Source organism: Furipterus horrens, unplaced genomic scaffold (genome assembly GCF_987537825.1).
Source record: "Furipterus horrens unplaced genomic scaffold, mFurHor1.1.pri manual_scaffold_13, whole genome shotgun sequence".
NCBI classification, from domain to species: domain Eukaryota; kingdom Metazoa; phylum Chordata; class Mammalia; order Chiroptera; family Furipteridae; genus Furipterus; species Furipterus horrens.
Genome location: NW_028327183.1, coordinates 2,131,085 through 2,151,198, shown reverse-complemented (window position 1 = coordinate 2,151,198; position 20,114 = coordinate 2,131,085). Strand labels below are relative to the sequence as shown.

General features: G+C 51.7%; 1 protein-coding gene across 2 annotated transcripts in view; it reads left to right on the top strand.

The window, feature by feature from the left end:
* Positions 1 to 20,114, top strand: part of ITFG1 (integrin alpha FG-GAP repeat containing 1) — a 78,306-nt gene that overhangs the window by 15,761 nt on the left and 42,431 nt on the right. For both annotated transcript variants that reach the window (XM_090259541.1, XM_090259540.1), the window contains exon 6: positions 3,971 to 4,065. In XM_090259541.1, the coding sequence (XP_090115667.1) occupies positions 3,971 to 4,065 (95 nt within the window). The remainder of the gene's footprint in view (positions 1 to 3,970; positions 4,066 to 20,114) is intronic.

Genomic DNA, 20,114 nt, shown 5'->3' with positions numbered 1-20,114 from the left:
TTCGGATATAGAAGGAGCTTACATCACGGTGAAGTTCTGTGAGAAAATAGGTTAGAAGCACACGTTCAAGGGTAAAGGGAGAGCCATGCAGTCAGAGGAGCCGGTCCTGCGGCTGTCGTGTGTGCGGACGGTGGTGCCCGGTAACACCTCAGCATGCGGTTTATCCTCCACCAGATACATGTTTAAGAGTAATCTCATTATTTTAAAATCTCAACAATTCTACTAGATTTGAAGATGGCCTCTTTTGTAGCTCTCTAAGCTGATAAAAGTAGATTACATTCTTAGAAATGACTTTCTGTGTTAAGGGGCACATAGATTTTCAAAATTCTTCTAGAGCCTGTCTGAGCACAAATGGGTGCAGACCGCTGTGCTAAAGAACGAGGCAGCTTGGGGAAGAGTGCTGGTCCCCTCTCCTCGTCCCTGCCGGTGCTGGGACACCTCAACTAATGGTAATTCAACATAGGCCGATCGGGGGGGAAGTGGGTGGATTAGCAGTCACTTCAAAGAGCAGTTACCATAGGCAACCAAAAGCTACCGTTGACACTAATTACATCTAAATTTATTCTTTGATAAATGCTGTTCTTTGAGATTAAGGGTGATGATGCCCACAAATTAGAACACCTTGTCGTGATTATGTTTCCTGGGGGGAAAAACTAATAATTGGAATTTTCCACAGAGGTCAAGACATGTCAACGAACAGACTCCGCAGGCCCAGAGCTGCCCACTTCTTCATCTGCTGTTTCTTCCCTTGTAATCAGAGCAGTCGGTAGTAGTGACCTCGTGCTTCGAAGGGAGTTGAGCGCATGAGAAGATTATAGTTTATATGAGCACAGTCGCTTGAAAAATACGGTGTCTGCTTCTTACTGTTGAAAAACTATGATGTGTACACTGAGCAACATTAAAAGTAGGGGAAATGAATTTTATTTTGAACTATAAGATCTTAAACAGTTTAATTCTGATAGACAACTGTATATGTATTTAACTTTGAACCATCTTAAAATGCACCATACAAAGAAACAACAGCCTTTAAAGAACTGACGAATGAGTGGCCTGCCTTAAAAAGATTATTATTATTGAATTGAACTTAATTGAAATTATTTTGAGCGTGTCTAGTGTTGTGCCGTCTGAAAGAAGATCATGATGCAAGTGCTTGGCAATGAATTACCTACACGTGCTGGACCCAGTTTCTCAACTTATTTCAGTATTTTCCTGTCACCCTGCATCGTGGGGTTTGGTAACAGTAATAAAGTCGGGGTGCAGGCATAGTGCTTGGTTTCGTGTGTCCTGCGTGGTTAGGTGACAGACGAGGCCCGGCGTGCGCCAAAGGCACGGCAGAAGGAGGTTACTGGGAAGAAGTGTCTCTGCAGGACACAGCCCTTCGTGGGGAGGAAGCTCCTCCTGATGGACACTCACTCTTTTCCCAGGTTCCTCTCGCCAAGAACAGACTAGTGAACTGTTTCTCTCCCCTTTCCAAACGCATCAGAGTGAAATTCTCAAACAGGGCTGGTTGGGCACTGCGTGGACAATTCAGTTGGACTTCGTTAGCCCTAAGTTGCTCCCAGAGGTGACGCGTCTGCACTCCCACAAGGACCTGGGACAGAGTACTATGAAAAAATGTAGCGAACTGGCTACAAGGAGAGGTTTGGAGGTGCTGCGTAGGGCTTTGACTCAGTTCGGCCGGTGCTGGGGCCAGGTCCCGGCTCGGCGTGGTAGGTGCACACCCCTGGGAGTCGGGCTGGAGGAGCTGACCCTTGCAAGGAGATAGCGCCTTGCGTAGCTTCAGGGCAGACCAGCGTGCTATCAGCAGAGCAGTGTTACAGGGAGACAGAGGAGCAGAGGCCCGGGGGAGGCTGACTCGGCGGGCCTTCGTGACTAGGGCGCCTGTGATGAGGACTTGGGGGGGTTTATCTCAGCCTGCCCTCCGTCAGTTTCTGGAGGGTGCATCAGCCTGGAGGCGCGGGGCCACGTGGGAGCCCTGTGCTGGGCGTGGGAGGGGCTGTGTGCGCCCCTGCAAGTGGGTGCTGTGTCCCACGCCCTCGCCAGCCCTTGTCACCTCCTGGCTGCTGCCATTCCGCCCCAGGGGTGCGCCGGAGCGCCGCGTTGCGGTTGGGTGACACCCCCAGGACTGATGACATTGCGCGTCCTTTCTTGTGCTTGGTGGTCATTCACGTGTCTTCTCAGGGGAATGGCGAGTCCTTGGCCGCTTTTCATTGGGCTGTTTGTCTTTTCGTCGCCTGGCTGTCAGGGTTCTTCATACAGTCTCGCGACTCCTCAGAGGGGAGACGTACAGACGCCTTCTCCCGTTCCGTGCGCTCGTCTTTTCCCGCCCGTGTGGCCGTCCTGCGCCGTACGGAACTGCTCAGTTTGGATGAATTCGGTTCATCTGCTTTTCTTTTATTGCTTGATCTTTTGGTGTCATACCTAAGGGTCTATTTCCAAATCTGAGGTCATGAAGACTTATCACTCTGTTTTCTTCTAAGAGTTCTATAGTTTTAGGTCTTGGATCTATTTTGAGTTGGTTGTTTTGTTGTATGATGTGAAGAGGGTCTGAATTCATTCTTTGTCATGGCTCAAAACTTAGAATTAATACTCATGAAAGATAACCATTTTCTACAGTCAAAAAACATTTATAATATCTGAGCATTTTTCTTATACTTAAAATTTGAGTCAAATATATAAATGTAAGAGTTAAAACTATAAAACTCTTAGAAGGAAGCATACCAATAAATCTTTATGACCTTGGACTTGGAAAGGAATTCTTACATATGACACCAAAAGAAAAAGCAACAACAGAAAGAAAAAAAAAAGCTATTGGCAAATCCTATGTTGGATAAAGATCTGGTATTCGGTCTATATCAAGAACTCTTAAAACTCAACAATAAAGCAATAAATAACCCAATTTAAAAATAGGCAAAGGATTTGAGTAGCCATTTCTCCAAAGAAGATACACCAATGGCCAGTAAGCACGTGAAAACATGTTCAGCACCATTAGCCATCAGGAAAGTACAAACCAGAACCGTGCGGTGCTGGGCCACACCTCTGGAATAGTTACAGTAAAACAAACGGACAATAGTACGTGCTGGCAGAGAAACGGAGACGTTGGGACCCTCCTCCACTGCTCGTGAGAACGTAGGCGTGGTGAAGCCACTTTGGAGAACAGTGTGACCGTTCCTCAAAAGATTAACCATGTCGTTGCCCTATGACCCAGCAGCTCCGCTCCTAGGTATGTACCCCAAAGAATTAGCTACCAAAAAGCTTGGGCGTGAATATTTCCGGCAGCTTTGTTTATCATCGCCGAGAGTGGGAACGAGCTAACTCTCCATCAGCAGAGGAATGGATAAACAAAAAATAAAGCCATAGAAGGGAGTATCATGAAAAGGCCTGCAGTACCAGCACTTGTGACAGCAGGGAAGACCCTGGGAACACTGTGCTGGGGGACAGGATTCTGTTGATATGAAATGTCCAGAAATGGGAAATCCGCAGCGAAAGAGAGCAGATTAGGGGTTGTGGTTGCCGGGGGTCGGAGGGAGGGGGATGGAAGTGACTGAGGAAGAGTTTCTCTCGGCGATGATGACAGTGCTTCGGAATCAAATACTGGTGACGGCTGCGCACCGCGAACACACTAAAACCAGGAGGCTGTGCGCTGTAAGAGTGAGTTTTAGGGTATGCGAACTAGCCCAATAAAAATAAATAAATTTTTTTAATCTTTGGCATGCAGATTTTGCACGCACACATGCACACGTGTGTGTGTGTGTTTTAAAAGTGTTCATTGATGTGTGATTTTTTAAAATAATCTATTTGTTTATTTTTATTTTTAGAGAGGGGGGGAAGGAGAAAGAGAGAGAAACATCACTGTGTGGTTGCCTCTCACTCGCGCCCCCAACTGGGGACCTGACGTGCAACCTAGTCATGTGCCCCGACTGGGAATCGAACGAGCGGATGTGTCTTAAGAAAATCTTTTTTCTTTTAGGAATTTATCATGGCGCCCTGCACTAACCACTAAAAGCAAAATGCGAATTCCACATTCCCATGCGTTTATTGATCTGACAGAAGATTTCACAGCAGGTGAGTGGCACAGAAATGTAAAATACTTCTTTTAAACTGCAGAGCATTATGGGATTTTATTTACTGTTTGTTAGTAAATATTTTCTTTTGAACTGAATGATAAAACCGAAGTGTTTGAAGGCTGTGAGGGAGTCAGTGGCAGGGGATACATGGAGAAGGCCTGGGTCTGATTGCTTCAGCTGCTGTCCTTGTTGTTAGTGAGCTCCATCAGGATTTGAAGTTGTCACTTATTGGGAATTGAGACACGTGGCCTGATGTTCCCTTCCCTTTCCATTTAAAAATTGTTGACTAATAAATGCCATAACTTTAATTATAAGAAAAATAGTTAATTTATGTATTTAAAATTTCAGAGGCTTTTAAAAACTTTATTATACATAAAAAAATTTTAAACATAGAAAGGGAGACAAAATAGCATGGCGTACACACATGTCCTCATCACCTGGCTTCAACAGTTGTCACTGTGTGGCCAAGATGGTCAGCCACCCGTGGGCCCCTCCCTCCCCAGATCGTCGCAGAACAATCCCAACCATCATTTCGATTCATTTGTAAATTTTTCGGTCTGTATCTGTAAGTGATAAGGACTTTTTAAGAGCCACAAGGTCATTTTGAAACCTAAAAAAATTAAACAGTAATTCCTTAATATCATCAAATATTTATTCACTATTCAAAATGCCCCCGTTAGCGCCATCCTCACGCCGTACAATTTCACTGTCTGAACTCTGCTGATTCTGCGTGCGGCTGGTGACACATGCCTGTGCCCTGCTGGTCCTCCCGGCTGCCGTCGGGTTGGGAGCCTTGATCAGAGCAGCTTCTGTGGGTCAGGAACCTCCTGGGTGCGGCTGCCTCGGCTCATGGGGGCCAGGCACTGAGTGTCTCTCTCTCTCTCTCTGTCTCTGTCTCTCTCTCTCTCTCTCTCTCTCTGACATGGTGTCAGGGTTGGCCAGGGGCTCGTGTTCCTGAGTGCGTTGTTCATTTAACTGCTGTCCCCGTGGTCTTAGCAGCTGCCGAAGGTCACTGTCAGGTCCGTTGTTTCCACAGGATTTACAGGATCATGGCCCCTAAACCTGTCCCTCCTCTGCATGGACTGTTAGCTGGAGTTTTCTGTCAATAAAAAGGAACTTCAGCCCCGGCTGGTGGGGCTCCGTGGACTGAGCCCCGGCCTGTGGACCAAACGGCTGCTGGTTCGGTTCCCAGTCAGGGCACAGGCCTGGGTTGTGGGCATGCAAGAGGCAGCCGACCCATGTGTCTTGCGCGCATCGATGTGTCTCGCCCTCTCTTACTCCCTCTCTGAAAATACCTGGCACAGCTGAGACAGGCCGGTTAAATGCTTGATTTTTCTCCCCTCCTTCAACGCATTTTTCCCCCGTTTTTAAAAATATAGTAAAAGACACATCACATAAAACGTGTAACTTTTTAGCTGTACAGTTCGGTGGCATTAAATACATTCATAACAGTGACCCACCACCCAGCTTCTCCCCTTGTAGAACCGAAGCTGCACCTGCCCCCCGCAGCCGCCCTCCGGCCTTGGCCTCTGCCTCTGGCCGCTCTGGCACCTCAGATAGGTGGCATCGCGCCGTATGTATGGTCTTGGCCGGGCCGGTTTCCCTCAGGGTCCCCCCATCCCGGCGGGATTGCCTCTGGGGAAGACCCCGTTTTATATACTGTCCCCCCCGCTCGTTGCCCTGTCCTGGCCCCTGTGGACAACCCTGCCGTGAGCCTGGGAGGGGGATGGACGTGTCTTCAACACAGTGTTTTCATTTCTCCGGCTGCGGTCCCAGCAGTGGGGTTGCTGGGTCACACGGCAGCCCCGTTCTCAGTGTGTAGGAGCCGCCACGCTGCTGTCCCCCTCAGGGGCTGGCACGGGGCTTCCCTGACGCGCCGTCCCCAGCACCGCGGGCCATCTTTGTCGTGTTGACGCAAGCCACCCGCACGGGCGGGGCAGCGGTGTCTCAGCGTGGCCTGCAGATTGCTTTGCTATCACAAGGCCTTTTCCCCCGTTCACTGATCTCCGTAAGCACGACAGAGAGGCCGGCGGCTGTTCCTCTGCCTGGAATGTTATTCCTCCAGGTACCCACATCGCCTCTTCCTAGTTCTTGCTCCAGATGCACATCCCTTCGTCCCCATGTTTACGGCAGGGCCCTCAGTCCCTGCGAGGCCGGCTGGGGCCGGGAACGCAGGGCCACCCCCGCCCGCCCCTGCTCCGCTTTTGTCTTTCTCCACGAGGCGCATTTGCCTCGTGATGACGCGCCCATTTTATTGTCTCTCCCCATCCCGTAGCGCAAACCCCGTGAGGGCAGGGGTTTTGTTTACGCGCGGCCCTGTCGTTCCCCTAGCGTCCGGGACAGTGTCTGGCACCAAATGGGAACCTGATGGGTGTCTGTTGAACAGACAGTCACAGTCTGGGCCACAGGGCAGACCCCGAAGACAGCCAGCCTATCGCTAAGTGCTCAGACTGTCGCTGATCGGTCGGCCCGTTTCTGTGCAGATTTAGTGGCTAACAGAGGAAGCTCTTGTTGGGAATGGGGCTGGGCTGCACAAGGTCAGACATTTATTCTTGAGTGGGTTTTCTTTTAAAATTCCACAAGGAATGACACACAAAGCTTAGGAACGTCAGCTGTGGAGAGTTTACCTAAGCAGATGCAGAAAATAAAGGAGACTTTCTTGTCCAAGAATTCTGTCCATTTTTCTAAAAAATACAAATTAAACTATTGCAGTCCTTAAGGTCATAAGTTGTCTTATAAAACCCTTCCAACTGCGTTCCGTCTGAACTGATTCCGATTCCTGTCAACGACTGGTGATCCTTATCAGCGGAGGTGAAGAGCCCTGCGCACTGAAACGTGGCCGAGTTTCCGATGTTATCCTCGCGTTCCGGAAGCAACGGAGCCCGCCCGGGGGAGGCAGGGGCGTGGGAGACGCTGGAGGAGGCCCTGCCCATCCGTGTCTGCCGCACGCGCCTGCCCCTGAGCGGGTCCCCGCGGGGCGCCCGGCGCTGTTAGTGTGGGGGCAGCACCGCCCTCGCCGGCTCCGCGGCTCTGGGCACCTCCTGGGACAGCCCTGCACCCTGCAGGCCGGTCCACCCCTCCCTCCGCCCCCCAGGACGTCTGCCACACTCTTAGTCTGATCTGATCTGATCGCCACTGTTCCCTCCGCCGGCAGGAGCGCACGCGGTGCGGCCCCTCTCAGTAACCCGCGGCGCTGTCAGTGCGGCCTCCCGGCCAGGTAGAACTAGAATTTCAGAGGCTGTGCGTGTTCAGGGCACCCTGAGCCTGGCCCCAGCGCGGTGAAAACGCCCTTTACAGGTGCGTCTGCGTGAGCTAGTGGGGGCGTCCCAGCCGTCACAGGCGGGAGGGACGGGAGCGCGGGACCCCTTCCGCCAGAGGCGTCTGCTGACTCACGTATGTCTCTTAAATAAGCGTTTTCTTAAAGAAGGAAAAGAAAATGTGGCTGTTAGCACTCACCTAATGGTATTGCTCCACTTACCCTTTATCGCATTTCCACTGAATGTGTTACCTATTAATGGGTGACACCAACTAATTTATTGGCACCTACGCTGTGCAGTCTGTCCGAGCAGCCCTGGCCCTCGAAACCTGATCTGGGAAGAGGGGGAGACACCCCTCTGGGCTGACTCCGAGCGCCGGGAGAGAGGCTCTCCCTCCTGATGTGGAGGCCCTTCCCATGGCCGGTGCTGTCAGGCCTGACCCAGGCATGTGGTTTGGGGGACTGGGCCTCCCCCCTGGGGCACGTTCGCTGAGACGCAGGCTGGGGAGGATGCTCTCCTGGGCGTAGGAGGCGTTGGTGGCACTTGCCAGTTTATCATTCTGAACAGGACGCCTGCCCGGGGATGGAGTTTCTCACCTGTCAGCAAGGATCTGATTTATTGGGGGCGTTATTGTCTTGGTGACCTTGCTTGGTGTCTAATTTGTTTTCAGGGAGAGGAACAGAGAAGCCTATCTGAATCCAGTTAGTATTTTCTTCTCAGTAACAGAGTGCCGTGGTTACGTTCGGGTTTTATAAATTCCCGTCGCTACAGGATGTCCCTGCGAGCTGCAGGGAGCCCAGCGGACTTACAGAACCAGCAGACGCGGCCGGTTCAGAGGTGGGAGTTGTTGGTGGCCCTTCTGGGAGAGCCACAGTCTGAGCAAGTGAAGAAGTTCAGGGGCCCGTGTTCCACCTTCCAGAATAGTCAGTCCCAGGACAGATGCTGGTGTTAATTCACGCCTTTTCTGCTCCTGCCTCCGGCTTCCTGCCGTCTCTGTTCCTCAGCACCTCTAAATAGACACTGAGAAAGAGAGAGGGAATTCAGCTCTTCCCTGCTCTTCGCTAGCTGTCGGAGCGGAAGGGCGCGTGTGGCGATGCTGTTAAGAGCCTAAGTGTCGGGCCAGCCCCTGTGTGTGCGGGGTCAGACGGCGGGGCCGTCCCATCCAGGCCGCTCTGCTCTGGGGATGGGGCGTCAGTGACGCACCCAGAGAGCAGGCTCCACCGTGCTCCAAGCCGGCAATTACCGATCAGGCTCCCGTCTGACCTGCAGACTCCCAGCTCAGAGAAGCCGCGTGATTTCTGTGCTCAGGGACCTTCAGGGGCGCCTCTTCGTCCTCGGAGTTAGAGCCTGGATCCCCAGCCTGTGCCCATGGTGAACGGCCTCCGCGCCAGCCTGCACCTGGGCTTCCCACGGGCACCCGCGCGGACCCTGCGCTCAGCGCTGCTCAGCTCACTGCTGTGCCCTCGCCCCGTCACCTCCTCCTCGGGGCCTCCCCGCCATGGCCTGCTGACACTGGGAGCGGGGCACCTTCACGCCCGCCCGCCCCTGCCATGCTCCATGCCTCCTCCGGCCGTGGGCGCTGTGGCAGCCTCCTACAGACGTACCTGCCTGATGCCAGCATGCGGGCCCTGTCCCAGCATCCAGCCGTGTGTGAGAGCAGGCGCTGTGGTCACTGAGCAGGTGTCCCCATCTCAGCCCCGCGCCCTGAAGCCCAGCCCTCTGCTCTTCCAGCTCAGGGTTCCCAGCTGTCTTCATTTTGTCAGTTGGAAATTGAAGTCTCCCTTCCATCCCCATATAGGTCAGGTGCTCTGCCTCTCTCCCTCCCTCCTCTCCTCCGTCTCCCCCCTTCTTCGTCCCTCCCACCTGCCACCTCTGGAGAAGAAAGGGGTGCGCAAGTGGCCGCAGCCAGGGCAGTCCGGCTGTGGGCTCAGCAGTGTGCGCTCCTAGTAGCTGAAGGCAAATGCTCACCTCCCTCCTTGGCCCGCCCCCACATACTTAAGAAAATGGAAAGGGATCCTTGGGTGGCTTCTGCCACTGTCCGATACACTGAAAGAAGGACATATTCTTTGGCCAACTGCGTAGATGGAAGTGGGGTCACCAGGGAGCTGAAGTGCTAGGCTGGCTTGCAGCATGCACCCGAGGCGACATTTAGTGGCCGTTCTGTCGCATGGCTGGGTGTTGCCCCCCCCACCCCCCGCTGGCTGAACACAGATGTGTGTTTAATCCGATAGCCAGGCTGCATGCTGCTGGCCATGGGCAGAGCAATGATACGGGGTTTTCTGCATAAACGGAAGGAAGGGTTCGAAAGTCAGCTTCTTCGACATTTTGAAATTGAATATCTTTACTATTAATAGAACTCTAGAAGAGAAACTTTATTTTTAAGCAGCATTTGATTCCTCTTGATACTCAGCTCATACTGACTATAATAATAAAAAGTAGAATGTTTTATTTCCATTATATAGTGCTTTCCATGCATTAATATACCCCAAAGAGTAATTGTTAGTCTTCTAACAATTCCTTTCGATCTTTACCAATAATTGACCACATTGTGCTGACATTTTAACTGTTAATAGTTTTTAGTGGGTTTAGATTGTACTATAGACTTAAATCAAGCTGTTCGCCTAGACACCTCACCTCAGGCAGAGTGTGTGACCTGCTGTGTCTTTCCGTCTGAGGGACAGTTTATGGCATCACCAAGCAGCAGATATTATGCTAATAAACTTAAATGATTATGGTAGCTCATCATATTTTCAATACCCAGTGTGATGAATGTACAATAAGGAGCTTAAATTGTTTGAATTATTAGCTAGTCAATATTCAGGAGGACTAAGTCCATTTCTGTCCATTATAGTTGGTGTACTGTGAACTTCAAGTCTGTTAATTTTGAATGTTCTGGACCTTGAAACTGACATCAGTGCAGTTGAGAAGAAATTAACATTCTACTTGAGTCATGTTAGCAGGATGTTTACATTTCTCATGGTGGAAATTATCCATAACCATAGTGGACTCTCATTCACGTTACATACTGGCCCGCACAGCAGAACGTCCGAAGGGAGATACTTAGCTGCACCTTCCGGCCCGGCCCTGACACCGAGAGGGGGCATTTCCCACTCAGGTGCCTTTGAACGCGGGCTGGGACCGTGGAGCGAGACGAAAGTTCGTCTTACTGACTGGGGATCTCCTGTCGTTCCTTCAGGCCAGGGATCTCAGGTGTCGCTCCTGGGCGTCGGGGGCTTGGAGGATATTTGAGAGCGCCATTTAGCACCATGTTTACAAATACAGAGTCATTAAAACATGGGGCAAAGGGAGCTAAAAGCGTATAGGATGACTTTTTACAAGTTAAGAGACCATCTTTTCTTTTTTTAACTGGGTTTTTTGAAAGAACCTTCATTACAGGGCCTATGCCAAGCCATGGGATGTTTGCCCATCCGCAGAAAAGCACAAGGCCCGGAACAGGGCTGCCCATTGGGATCCTCCCAGACCGCCTGTCGTTCTGATTCGTGTGGCCTTTACCTAAAGTGAAATAGGATTTTGTTTCTGTAATAAACTGTGACGGGGAATTAGCCCATGTCCGCGTGTCAGGACAGGTTTTAAACCAAAGCTGTCAGGGGCAGAGCGAGCAGAGGCAGAGGGCACTTCCCGACTCCCAGCCGCGCCGGCTGCCGGCCCCTGCAGAGTGCGGGACGGTTCCCATCAGCGAGGAGCGGCGGTCGGTGTGCCAGGCACACACGCACGTTTTTACTTCTTTAAGGCAGCACAGACTCTATCTGCAGGGGGGCTCAGTTAGCTCTAACTTTAATTCTCCTGTCCTCTTGGGCCAGAGCCAATTTTTTATGATCATTAAAAATAGAAGGCAGGTAAAAGAATTACATGGGTTCTCTTACAAAAACATAAAAGGATGAGTTCGGAGAGCCGGCCGCTGCAGAAGAGGCCCTTTCCCGCTGCTCACAGGGCATCTCAGGTGTGACTCCAAGAATACAGGGCGGCTCCAGGGCACGTGCCAACGTACAGGAACGTCCCCTCTCCCGAAGGAGGAGGCCCCATCCGTTCACCGCTGAGAGCTCGGCTGCCTGAAGAGACTTCACTCCAAAGCTGCCTGTTCGGACCGTTAACGTGTTTCGGCTCCTGTGGGCTGGTCGTCCCCGGACCGGACGACCACGGGCTTGATGACGTCCATTTAGAATTCCACAGTCTTGTTTTTAGTGACCAGCTTTACACTTATTGTAACATAAAGTCACTTTTTTAATGACAATTTTAAATTTTTGTTTTATTTTTTATTTATACACACAAAAAAATTGCCACCTAACCATTTTTAAGTGTACATTTCAGTGGCACTAAATGCATTCCCGATATCCTCCGACGGAAATCCTGCCCCCGTTAAACAGCAGCTTCCCGCTCTCTTCTTCCCCCGGCTCCGGCAGCCACAGCTGTTCCTGTGTGTCCCCATGGCTTTGACTACTCTAAGTCCCCCATATAAGTCGTCATAAAGTATTTGGCTTTTTTACTTAATGTCCTCAAGGTTCATTCCCGCGGTAGCGTATGTCTTATTCCTTTTTTAAGGCTGAATTGTATTCCATTGCGTGAATGTACCACCTCCTTTTCGCCCCTCATCCGTCAGCGGACACTGGGTTGTTTCCACATTTCAGCTATTTGAACAGCGCTGCTGGGAATAATGCCGTCAGCCGTTTGGGCAGATATCCAGACACGGAATCGCTGGGTCACAGGGTCACGCTGCGTTTAATTAAACGTGGCTTCACCGCTTTTCATTCTCACCAACAGCGTGCAAGAGGTCCAGCGTCCCCACGTACTTGCCGACATTTGTTATGTTTTGTTCCCTTCACAGCAGTCTCCCTGGGGGGTGCAAGGTGGTGCCTCCTTGTAGCATTTCCCTGATGCTGAGGGATGCTGAGCTGCTTTTATGGGACTTACTGGCCGGGTACATATCCTCTTTGGAGAAATGCCTGTTCCAGTAACTTTGTCCAATTATTAATCAGGTTGTTTTGTTGCTGTTGCTGAGTTTTAGGAGTTTTTATATATTCAGAATATTACTCCTTTATGAGATATATGATTTGTATATGTTTTCTCCCATTCTTTGGGATGCCTTTGCACACTATTGATACTGTCTTCCGTGAAGTCTAGTTTGCCTACTGTTTGCTTTGTAGCACGGCCCTTCGGCGTTCTGCCCAGGAAGTCATGGCCGCGCCCAGTGCTGTGAAGCTCTGCGCTGTACTGCCCTGGGCCGTTCTGTGCTTTGGGGCCTGAGTTCATTGTGTCCGTGGTGCTGGGTCAGGGCCCAGCGTCACGCTGTGCACGTGGGCATCCGGCCGTCTCACACGGCCTGTTGAAAGGACTTGTCGTTCCCCCCACTGCGTGGTCTTGGCATGTGTCGGAAATCATTTGACCGTCTCTCTGAGGGTTCGTTTCTGTTCTGCTCCACTGGTCCTGTGTCTGCCTCCATGCTGATGTCGCACTGTTCTGATGACTGCGGCTTTGTAGTAAGTTCTGAACTCGGAACGTGTGAGTCCTCCAACTCTGTTCCTTTACAAGACTGTTTTGGCTGCCTGGGTGTCCCCTGAAATTCCCTGACTTTTAGGGTGGGATTGTTCTGCCATCTTGGACATTCTTCTGAAAGTAAAATATGATAAATGTACACAGCTGCAGCAGAGCTTCCCCATCCGCTCCACAAGCCGATTCTGTCTGAGTCAGGCTTTCCACTCTAACGGGTGACGCTCCATCTCTCACGTCAGGCCCTTTGACATTAAAAAAGAAAGGTTAAACCTCTTCTCATCACGGCAAACACTCTTCACATGACCTATTCATAGCGTTCTGCTATTACAGGCTACATCCTACTCTTCCAAGGCAGTTAAAAAAAGTTCATTAGAGGTTCATTAGTCACTGTAAGGCTTGCTATTTATATTACAACTGTCTACTTTCCATGTCATTTAAGGGCATACTTTCAGAGTTAACATTAAGTTTCTTAAATTATTTCATGTAGCTATTTGAAAGGAAGCTTTAATGCATTTCACATATACTAAGTTTTCATGTTTAATCACTGTTGTACTTGTTTCTGCTTCAAAAGAAATAGATTTATAATTTCACAAGTCAAGTTTAATCAAATCTTATAATCTTGAGGAAAATATTTACTTCTCAAAATTATCATTAACTCAGATTTCGTATGGGTATATGAGCAATTTTTTTTAAAGATTTTATTTATTTATTTTTAGGGAGAGGGGAAGGGAGGGAGGAAGGGAGGGAGAGAAACATCAATCGTGGCCTCTTGCATGCCCCCAACTGGGGACCTGGCCCACAGCCCAGGCAGGTGCTCTGACTGGGAATCAAACCTTCGACCCTTTGGTCCTCAGGCCAGTGCTCTATCCACTGAGCCACACCAGCCAGGGCGAGCAATTTTTTAACTGTCAAGTATACCTAGTGTGTATATTACATTAATGAGATAAGCTTACCTAATATTTATTTTTGAGTTAATTAGTAGGCAGGCGCTTCAGCTTGAAGTTCCTTAATGATTATTTGGTTTTCACTTATGCCATGCGTAAAGAGGGTTATATACAATAAAGTGTGGCGTGTTGGTCATATCCGCCTCTCACCAGTATCAGTATCATAGCGTCTAAAACTACGCAGTTGCCTCTGAAGCTTCCGACCAGCACTGTGGCCACCGTCTCAGTGAAGCCCCAACACCCGCTGGAGCAGCGGGCGCTCTGCCTGCTCAGTCCCCACCGCACACGCTCAGGACCCCAGCAGAGCCGTCGCCACATGGTGTCTCACAGCTGTGTCCTCCAGAGACACACGCCCCGCAGAGGCAACAAGCGCCCCTCACCTGTGTTCCTCTAACACCTGCGTGCCAGGCTCACGGGAGGTGCTTCAGGGTGGTCAGTGACGGGGTGGGTATGATGCAGAAGAAAAGTCCTGTAGCACTTTTAGTCCGACCACATCCTTTCACAGGCAAGGAAATAAAGCCCAGGGAGGTTAGTGCTTCGCTTTACTTTTTCCAACTGATTGGAATGTATTACACTTGAAGTCTTTGATCACTACACTGCTCTGGACTCAGCAAAAATGTTCCCTTCCAGTACGTTCCAGAAGTGATGTGCAGAAACCAATAGATGGATTATCTCATTAAGGGCACTGTCCTTAGTGGCAGAAAGCTCCTCTCTGGTGCTTAGCGAGGAAACGGACCAGGTTGGAAGGGAAGACAGTGCGTAAATCCCGAGTTTCTGGGGTGGACAGAGCGTTGTGCCGACGGCTAGAGGCCTGCTGGGGAGTGGCCGTGAGGCTCAGCCACTCACATGACTCGTGTGTGTGTCACTGTCCTGCCCTGGGGTTCACAAGAGGCTTCTCTGTAAACTCTACTACCGTGTGTATTATGTTCTGCAGTTTATCCTGACGTGCAGTTATTAGAGACTTGACAGCTTCTGCTCATAAACTTTAGAGCATTCATCACCTTGATTGACCTGTGCCACTTACATAAATTACTTTCAGCCTGGCTGCTGTGGCTCAGGGGGCTGAGTGCCGGCCTGGGAACCGAGAGGTCGTGGGTTCAGTTCCCAGTCAGGGCACAGGCCTGGGTTGTGGGCCAGGTCCCCAGTGGGGGGCATGCAAGAGGCAACCAATTGATGTATCTCTTACACATTGATATTTCTCTCCTCTTTCTCCCTCCCTTCCCCTCTCTCTAAAAGTAAATAAGTAATTTTTTTAAAATTACAACTAAAATAAATAAATAACTTTCAGGTTGAGTTTGATTTTAAGTGTCTAGCCACTGTTTTGTGAGCGAAACTGAGTTTTCTTCTCTAAATCAAAGCCCCTGAAGTAGGAGCCCATCACGTAGTGAAAATTAAGAATTCTGTTAAAAATGAAATAATTCAGGAGACAGGAATGCATAAAAGACACACTTGACGGGCAGGAACTTGAACGTCAGCATAGACAAGCACGCCGTCCTCATTCAGAGCAGCAAGCACTCAGACATCCCGGGGGCCGCTTCAGCCGCCTGAAGAACCGTTTCGGGGTAGGAATGCTGTGTAAGCAGCTATTGAAAAATGAGCAGATCTGACGTCTTGATAAACTTGTAAACCAGGCAAAGGTGCACCTGAGAAGAACGGATCAGGATTTGGAATAAGAAGGAACTAATGGAACTAGGTAACCGTGTTGTATAAAGCAAACTGGCTGGCTTGCCATAAAAAAGAACAGTGCAAATGTCATTCTGGAATGTGTATTATTAAACGCCATTCAAGGACGTCTGCTCTAATGAGAGTTGATGGAAAACCTGGATGTGTTGGTGGAAACCGGCGGCAGGTGCTTGGTCCCCAGCTCCCCACCATTCAGGCCAGTCGGCCCTGGGGAAGTCTCTGCCTTCGGCAGCCTGGGTTCTGCTGGCACATGGAGTCCCTCCTCACGCTGGAATTCTAAATGAATGTCTGTGAACCCGAGGAAGCGTTCCAGCTGCAGACTCCCCGGGTTCCTGGAGGCCCCGACCTCCACGGCAGAGGAAGGACGTGGCTGCAGGCGAGACAGGCACCACCAGAATTCAGAATGTTGCTGCCTCGTAGAGGTCATTAACCTTCTATAATCGCCGTGGCTCCATTTCTCTTAAAACTTCAACACAGACTTATAAAAAATAAATCCCCTACGATAAAATGCAGTAATTAAAATAGACCCATTCCTCATTTGTTAATAATTCTCATCAAATGAAGATTATAACCCCTTAAACATCCGCTTTCAGGGCAGCTGGCCGGCCGCCATCCCCACTCGCGGCCTGTCTCTCAGAGCGCGCTGTTTCCCCTGAGATTTTCATGTTCGCACATGATCTGAAATAAATTCAGCTTTCTTGCAGCAGAAGGAAGGACTTCTGATAATGATCTGACTGGTGAGGGAAGGCGGGGCAGGAGGGAGTTTATTTTCCGCCCAGCAGGAAGGGCTTTAGTCTCTGCAGGGCGTGTGTCTGTCCCCAGGACTGCGTCCCAGTCTCCGTGCTCCATGCGATCCCACGTCAGAGGTGGTCCCGGCTTTGCTGCGCGTCCCAAGTCTCCCTCCCGGCCCAGGTTTCAGGACAGGAGAGAGAAAGGGGAGCGAAGTCTGCGTCGTGGACTTAAAAACTGAAATTTTAAAATGATTTCTAGAAATGGAGACTTTCTCCTAAGAACAGTATCTGGTGACTGGGGACCCGTTCGGCTCATCCTGCTGAATGTGGGCCGCTGTACAGGGCGCTGGCGGTACTATTCAGCAACGGGGCGCAGAGAGCGGGGCTGGTTCTCTGCAGACGGGGGCCGGAGCAATCTCTCAGAGGCGTCGTGCTGATTCTGCACACGAGGCTTTAACTTTTTTGCCCATAATGCTTAAGATGTTTTGAATTAGATATTAATATTTTTAAGATATTAATATTTTAAATGTCATATTTTTCAAGTGCTATTTTCATAACAACAGTTGGCTGTAGCCAGTTAGTTACTGTCCCCTAGGGCCAGCGATGGGCTCTTTTTGGTTCATCTGAGCCCCTGCTTCCTCCCGCCTCACCCTGTGCCCTTTCATGAGCCGCTCACCTGGGGTGCACCTGTCTGAGGTGGGGCCTCGTGCTCCAGCGTCTGAGTCAATGGCCCCCGAGCGCAGAGTGCGGTGACCCTGCTGTGGGGGTGGGGGGTGCTGGCTTGCTTCTCCCAGTGACGCGCAGCCGTGTGACCCCAGCCATGGGACCGTCAGCGCGCTTCTTTATGAACAGGGGACGCAGGTGAGGGGGAGTTTACGCCACCCCTTATGCTGCCCTGCCCTGACTGAGCCAGGCCTGAGGGGACCGGACGGACTGCAGGACAGAGGCAGTGGCGAGCTTGCCAGAGCCCCTGGCTCAGCATCGAAACGCCACAGGCCCCAGTGCTGCTTCCAGCCATTCTCCGTGCGAACCCCGCCACGGCTTTATTAACTGCGCCCCCCCAATGTCCGCCACAGTGACTGCTCATTGGGACATACAGTGACAAGCATCACCCAGGGAGAATGCCTTTCTGCAGGAACCCTAAATGACGTTACGAGTGTGTTTTTAAGTTTTTCATTGGAATAGTTCCCTTAAAACGTTGAGAGTTCCCACTGAAAGGCTACAGTGTCAGAAACCACAGTTTTAACTTCTTCCTTCACCCGGAGTGCAGCACAGCGGGGTCGGGCCCATTGCAGCCGTTCACCTTTGTCTTGGTTTGCCGCACAGGCTTTAGTTTGCGCAGCCCGACTTCCCACTTGGGTTTCCGGACCCCCAAGGCCGCCGCTGGTGCCGGCTGCGAGCAGAGGCTCTCCGTCCAGAGGGGCGAGGCTGCGGTTCGCTCGGCAGCGACTCGGACGCGGCGGCCGGCGCCTCCCGGCTGGGAGCGGAGGAGCCCGAAGCCTGCCCGCCGGGCGCGCCTGTGCATCCTCACTGACTGCGCGTCCGTCCGTCTGTCCTGGGGCGGAAGCTGCCTGCGCACTGAGCGCTCTCCGCGCTCTCGTTAGAAGCATCTAACGAGGAAGGATGATTGGCTTTGGGTTTGTGTCCCGAACGTTCCCCCAACTCCTGATGCGATGTCCTGTCAAGGACGGTTTCTTCGGGTGAACTCCCGGGACGGCAGCTACCCTCACGTTATTTCTGTGGACATTTTAAAATTCGTTTTCAAGACAGAGAAGGCAAACCGTATCCAGAGTACGTGTCTGCTCCTGGGAAACGCCCCCGCGGCGGCGAAGGCGCCCTGCGCGGTCCCCTCGCCCGGACTTCCCGCCGCGGGCCCTGCCTGTTCCTGCCCGTGCGCCCATCAGGCCGGGCGGCGTGTCGCGGGAGCCCCCCGGGGGCCGCCTGGCCAGAGAGGCGGCGGGGCGCACCGTGGCCGGAGGGAAGCGTCTCCGTCAGCTGCGCCCCGGGGCTGGCAGGTTTGCACGCCGCTGTTCCACGGGGCACGTCCTCCGTTCCGCGTGGGGCCGAGCCGAGAGCGCAGCCTTCTCAGGAGCACGTGTGCCGCGCCGTCCGTGCCCGCCGCCCGAGCGGAGCCTCTTCCTCGGCCCCTCGGTCGGCCGGCCGCGCCGGAGCAGAGCAGCGGCCCCTCGCCTCCTGTCTGCGGCCGTGGCGTGTGTCCCTGCCCCTCGCAGAGCCGCGCGCTGCCTCCTGCCCGGGACCCGGGCAGCACCCTGTCGTCGGGGTCCCCTGGGGAGCAGCCCCGGCCGCGGGTCAGCGGTCACGGGCGGGGCTGGGGGGCGCTCGTGGTGGGTGAGGCCCCTCCCGCCCGGGACCGCGTGCAGAGCAGCCGCTGCGGGGCGTGGAGCCGTGCGGCGGGCGTGGCCCCTGTTCCTGGGCTGACCGGGGGTCGCGTGCAGGCAGCGGGGGTGGGGGGGCGGGGGGCGCACCCCAGCAGCCGGCTCCAGCGCCACCGGAGCATTTCCTTTCGTTCCGCTGTGCAGGGCGCCTTCGATCCCGTGGGAGGGGCGGTCGTGACCGCGTTGCGGACGAAAACACCTTCCAGCTGTCGTTTTACCCTCATTTTATGCAAAGCCCGAGGCACCGTTCTTCATTTTGGATTGTTAATAATTAATTGTCGCTATTTTTATTTCTCCACAAAATGAATCATTTATTTTCTATAACCTCCGTACATAATTGAACAGTGAAATGAATTTTTAAAATCAATTTTACGAGATACTTCCAATCCCTTCTCTCACTTCACTGATTTTCAGAGTCTTAATAAATAGCTAGTGAAGCTATGAATGTACAATCAGCAAAGATGGTTGTTACAGTTCTTGAATTTCCAAATATGAATGAAACAGCAAGCTCATCATACATCATCTTCTACGCAGATATTTCGAGGCTGATAAAACACCAACAGGGAAAAAAGCCTCATTGTTTTCCCAGGGATGGTGACCGATTGCTGGTCGCCACCCACCACTCCCTGTGACAATTTCTGCGTGGCTGCGTGGTCCCAGAATAAGCCCTTCCGATCCAGGGAAGCCCACCGGCCCGTGAGGCAGAGAGCCGAGACCTGTCATTTATTCTCAAATGGTTAAGAATTCCAACAGCAGAACGTTTTCAGTTTCCACTGGTTCACCTATGTCCTTTTAAACTCCAGCATAGCTGCCCCTTTCTGGATTTTGCTTCTTTCAGAGCTCAGCACGGGCGCGGACAGGCTCTCCGGGATTCTCCGGAGTGTCTCAGCCTGTTAATCCCGATCCCTTTCCGATGTTGACTGTCCACAGTTTCAGATAATATACCAATGGAACAGCTTTTAACCATTCTTAGGACAGTAGTCACTGTCAGCAGTAAAAAAGCAATACTCATTTTCATGAAATGCTAAACATAAGACCCTTCTTTTCCCAAGACTTCTCATTTAAAGGTGCAGTAAAGTAACTATTTTAGACAGGCCAAGCACATTTGCAGGATCTGTGGTATTTAGTTACTCAACAGTCATTTGAACGCACGCTGTTTCCCAGCACGTGGGAATCAGAGAGGTGGGAAAATTCGTTAGTGTCTGGAGCCGGAGTATCCCGTGCGGTAGGTTCTCGCGACTCGGCAGTGAGATGACAGCGAGGGGAGGTGCTGCCAGGAGAGCGACGGCCCCGGGAGGGATGGGGACGCTTGTGCTTGAGCTCAGCTTGAAGACGCGGTTTGCCCGGTGGCTGGGAACCGCACAGAGTGAGCTGCTGGCGAGGGAGTAGCAGGAAGTGAGTCAGGAAGCGCAGGCAGGGAGGCCTTCCCGTCGCAGGTGCGGGGGTTCACCCTACACCCCAGAAGACGAGAAATGGCCCGTTTGTACTTTCGTGTTTTAGTCATACCAATGGCCACATGGAGGGCCCA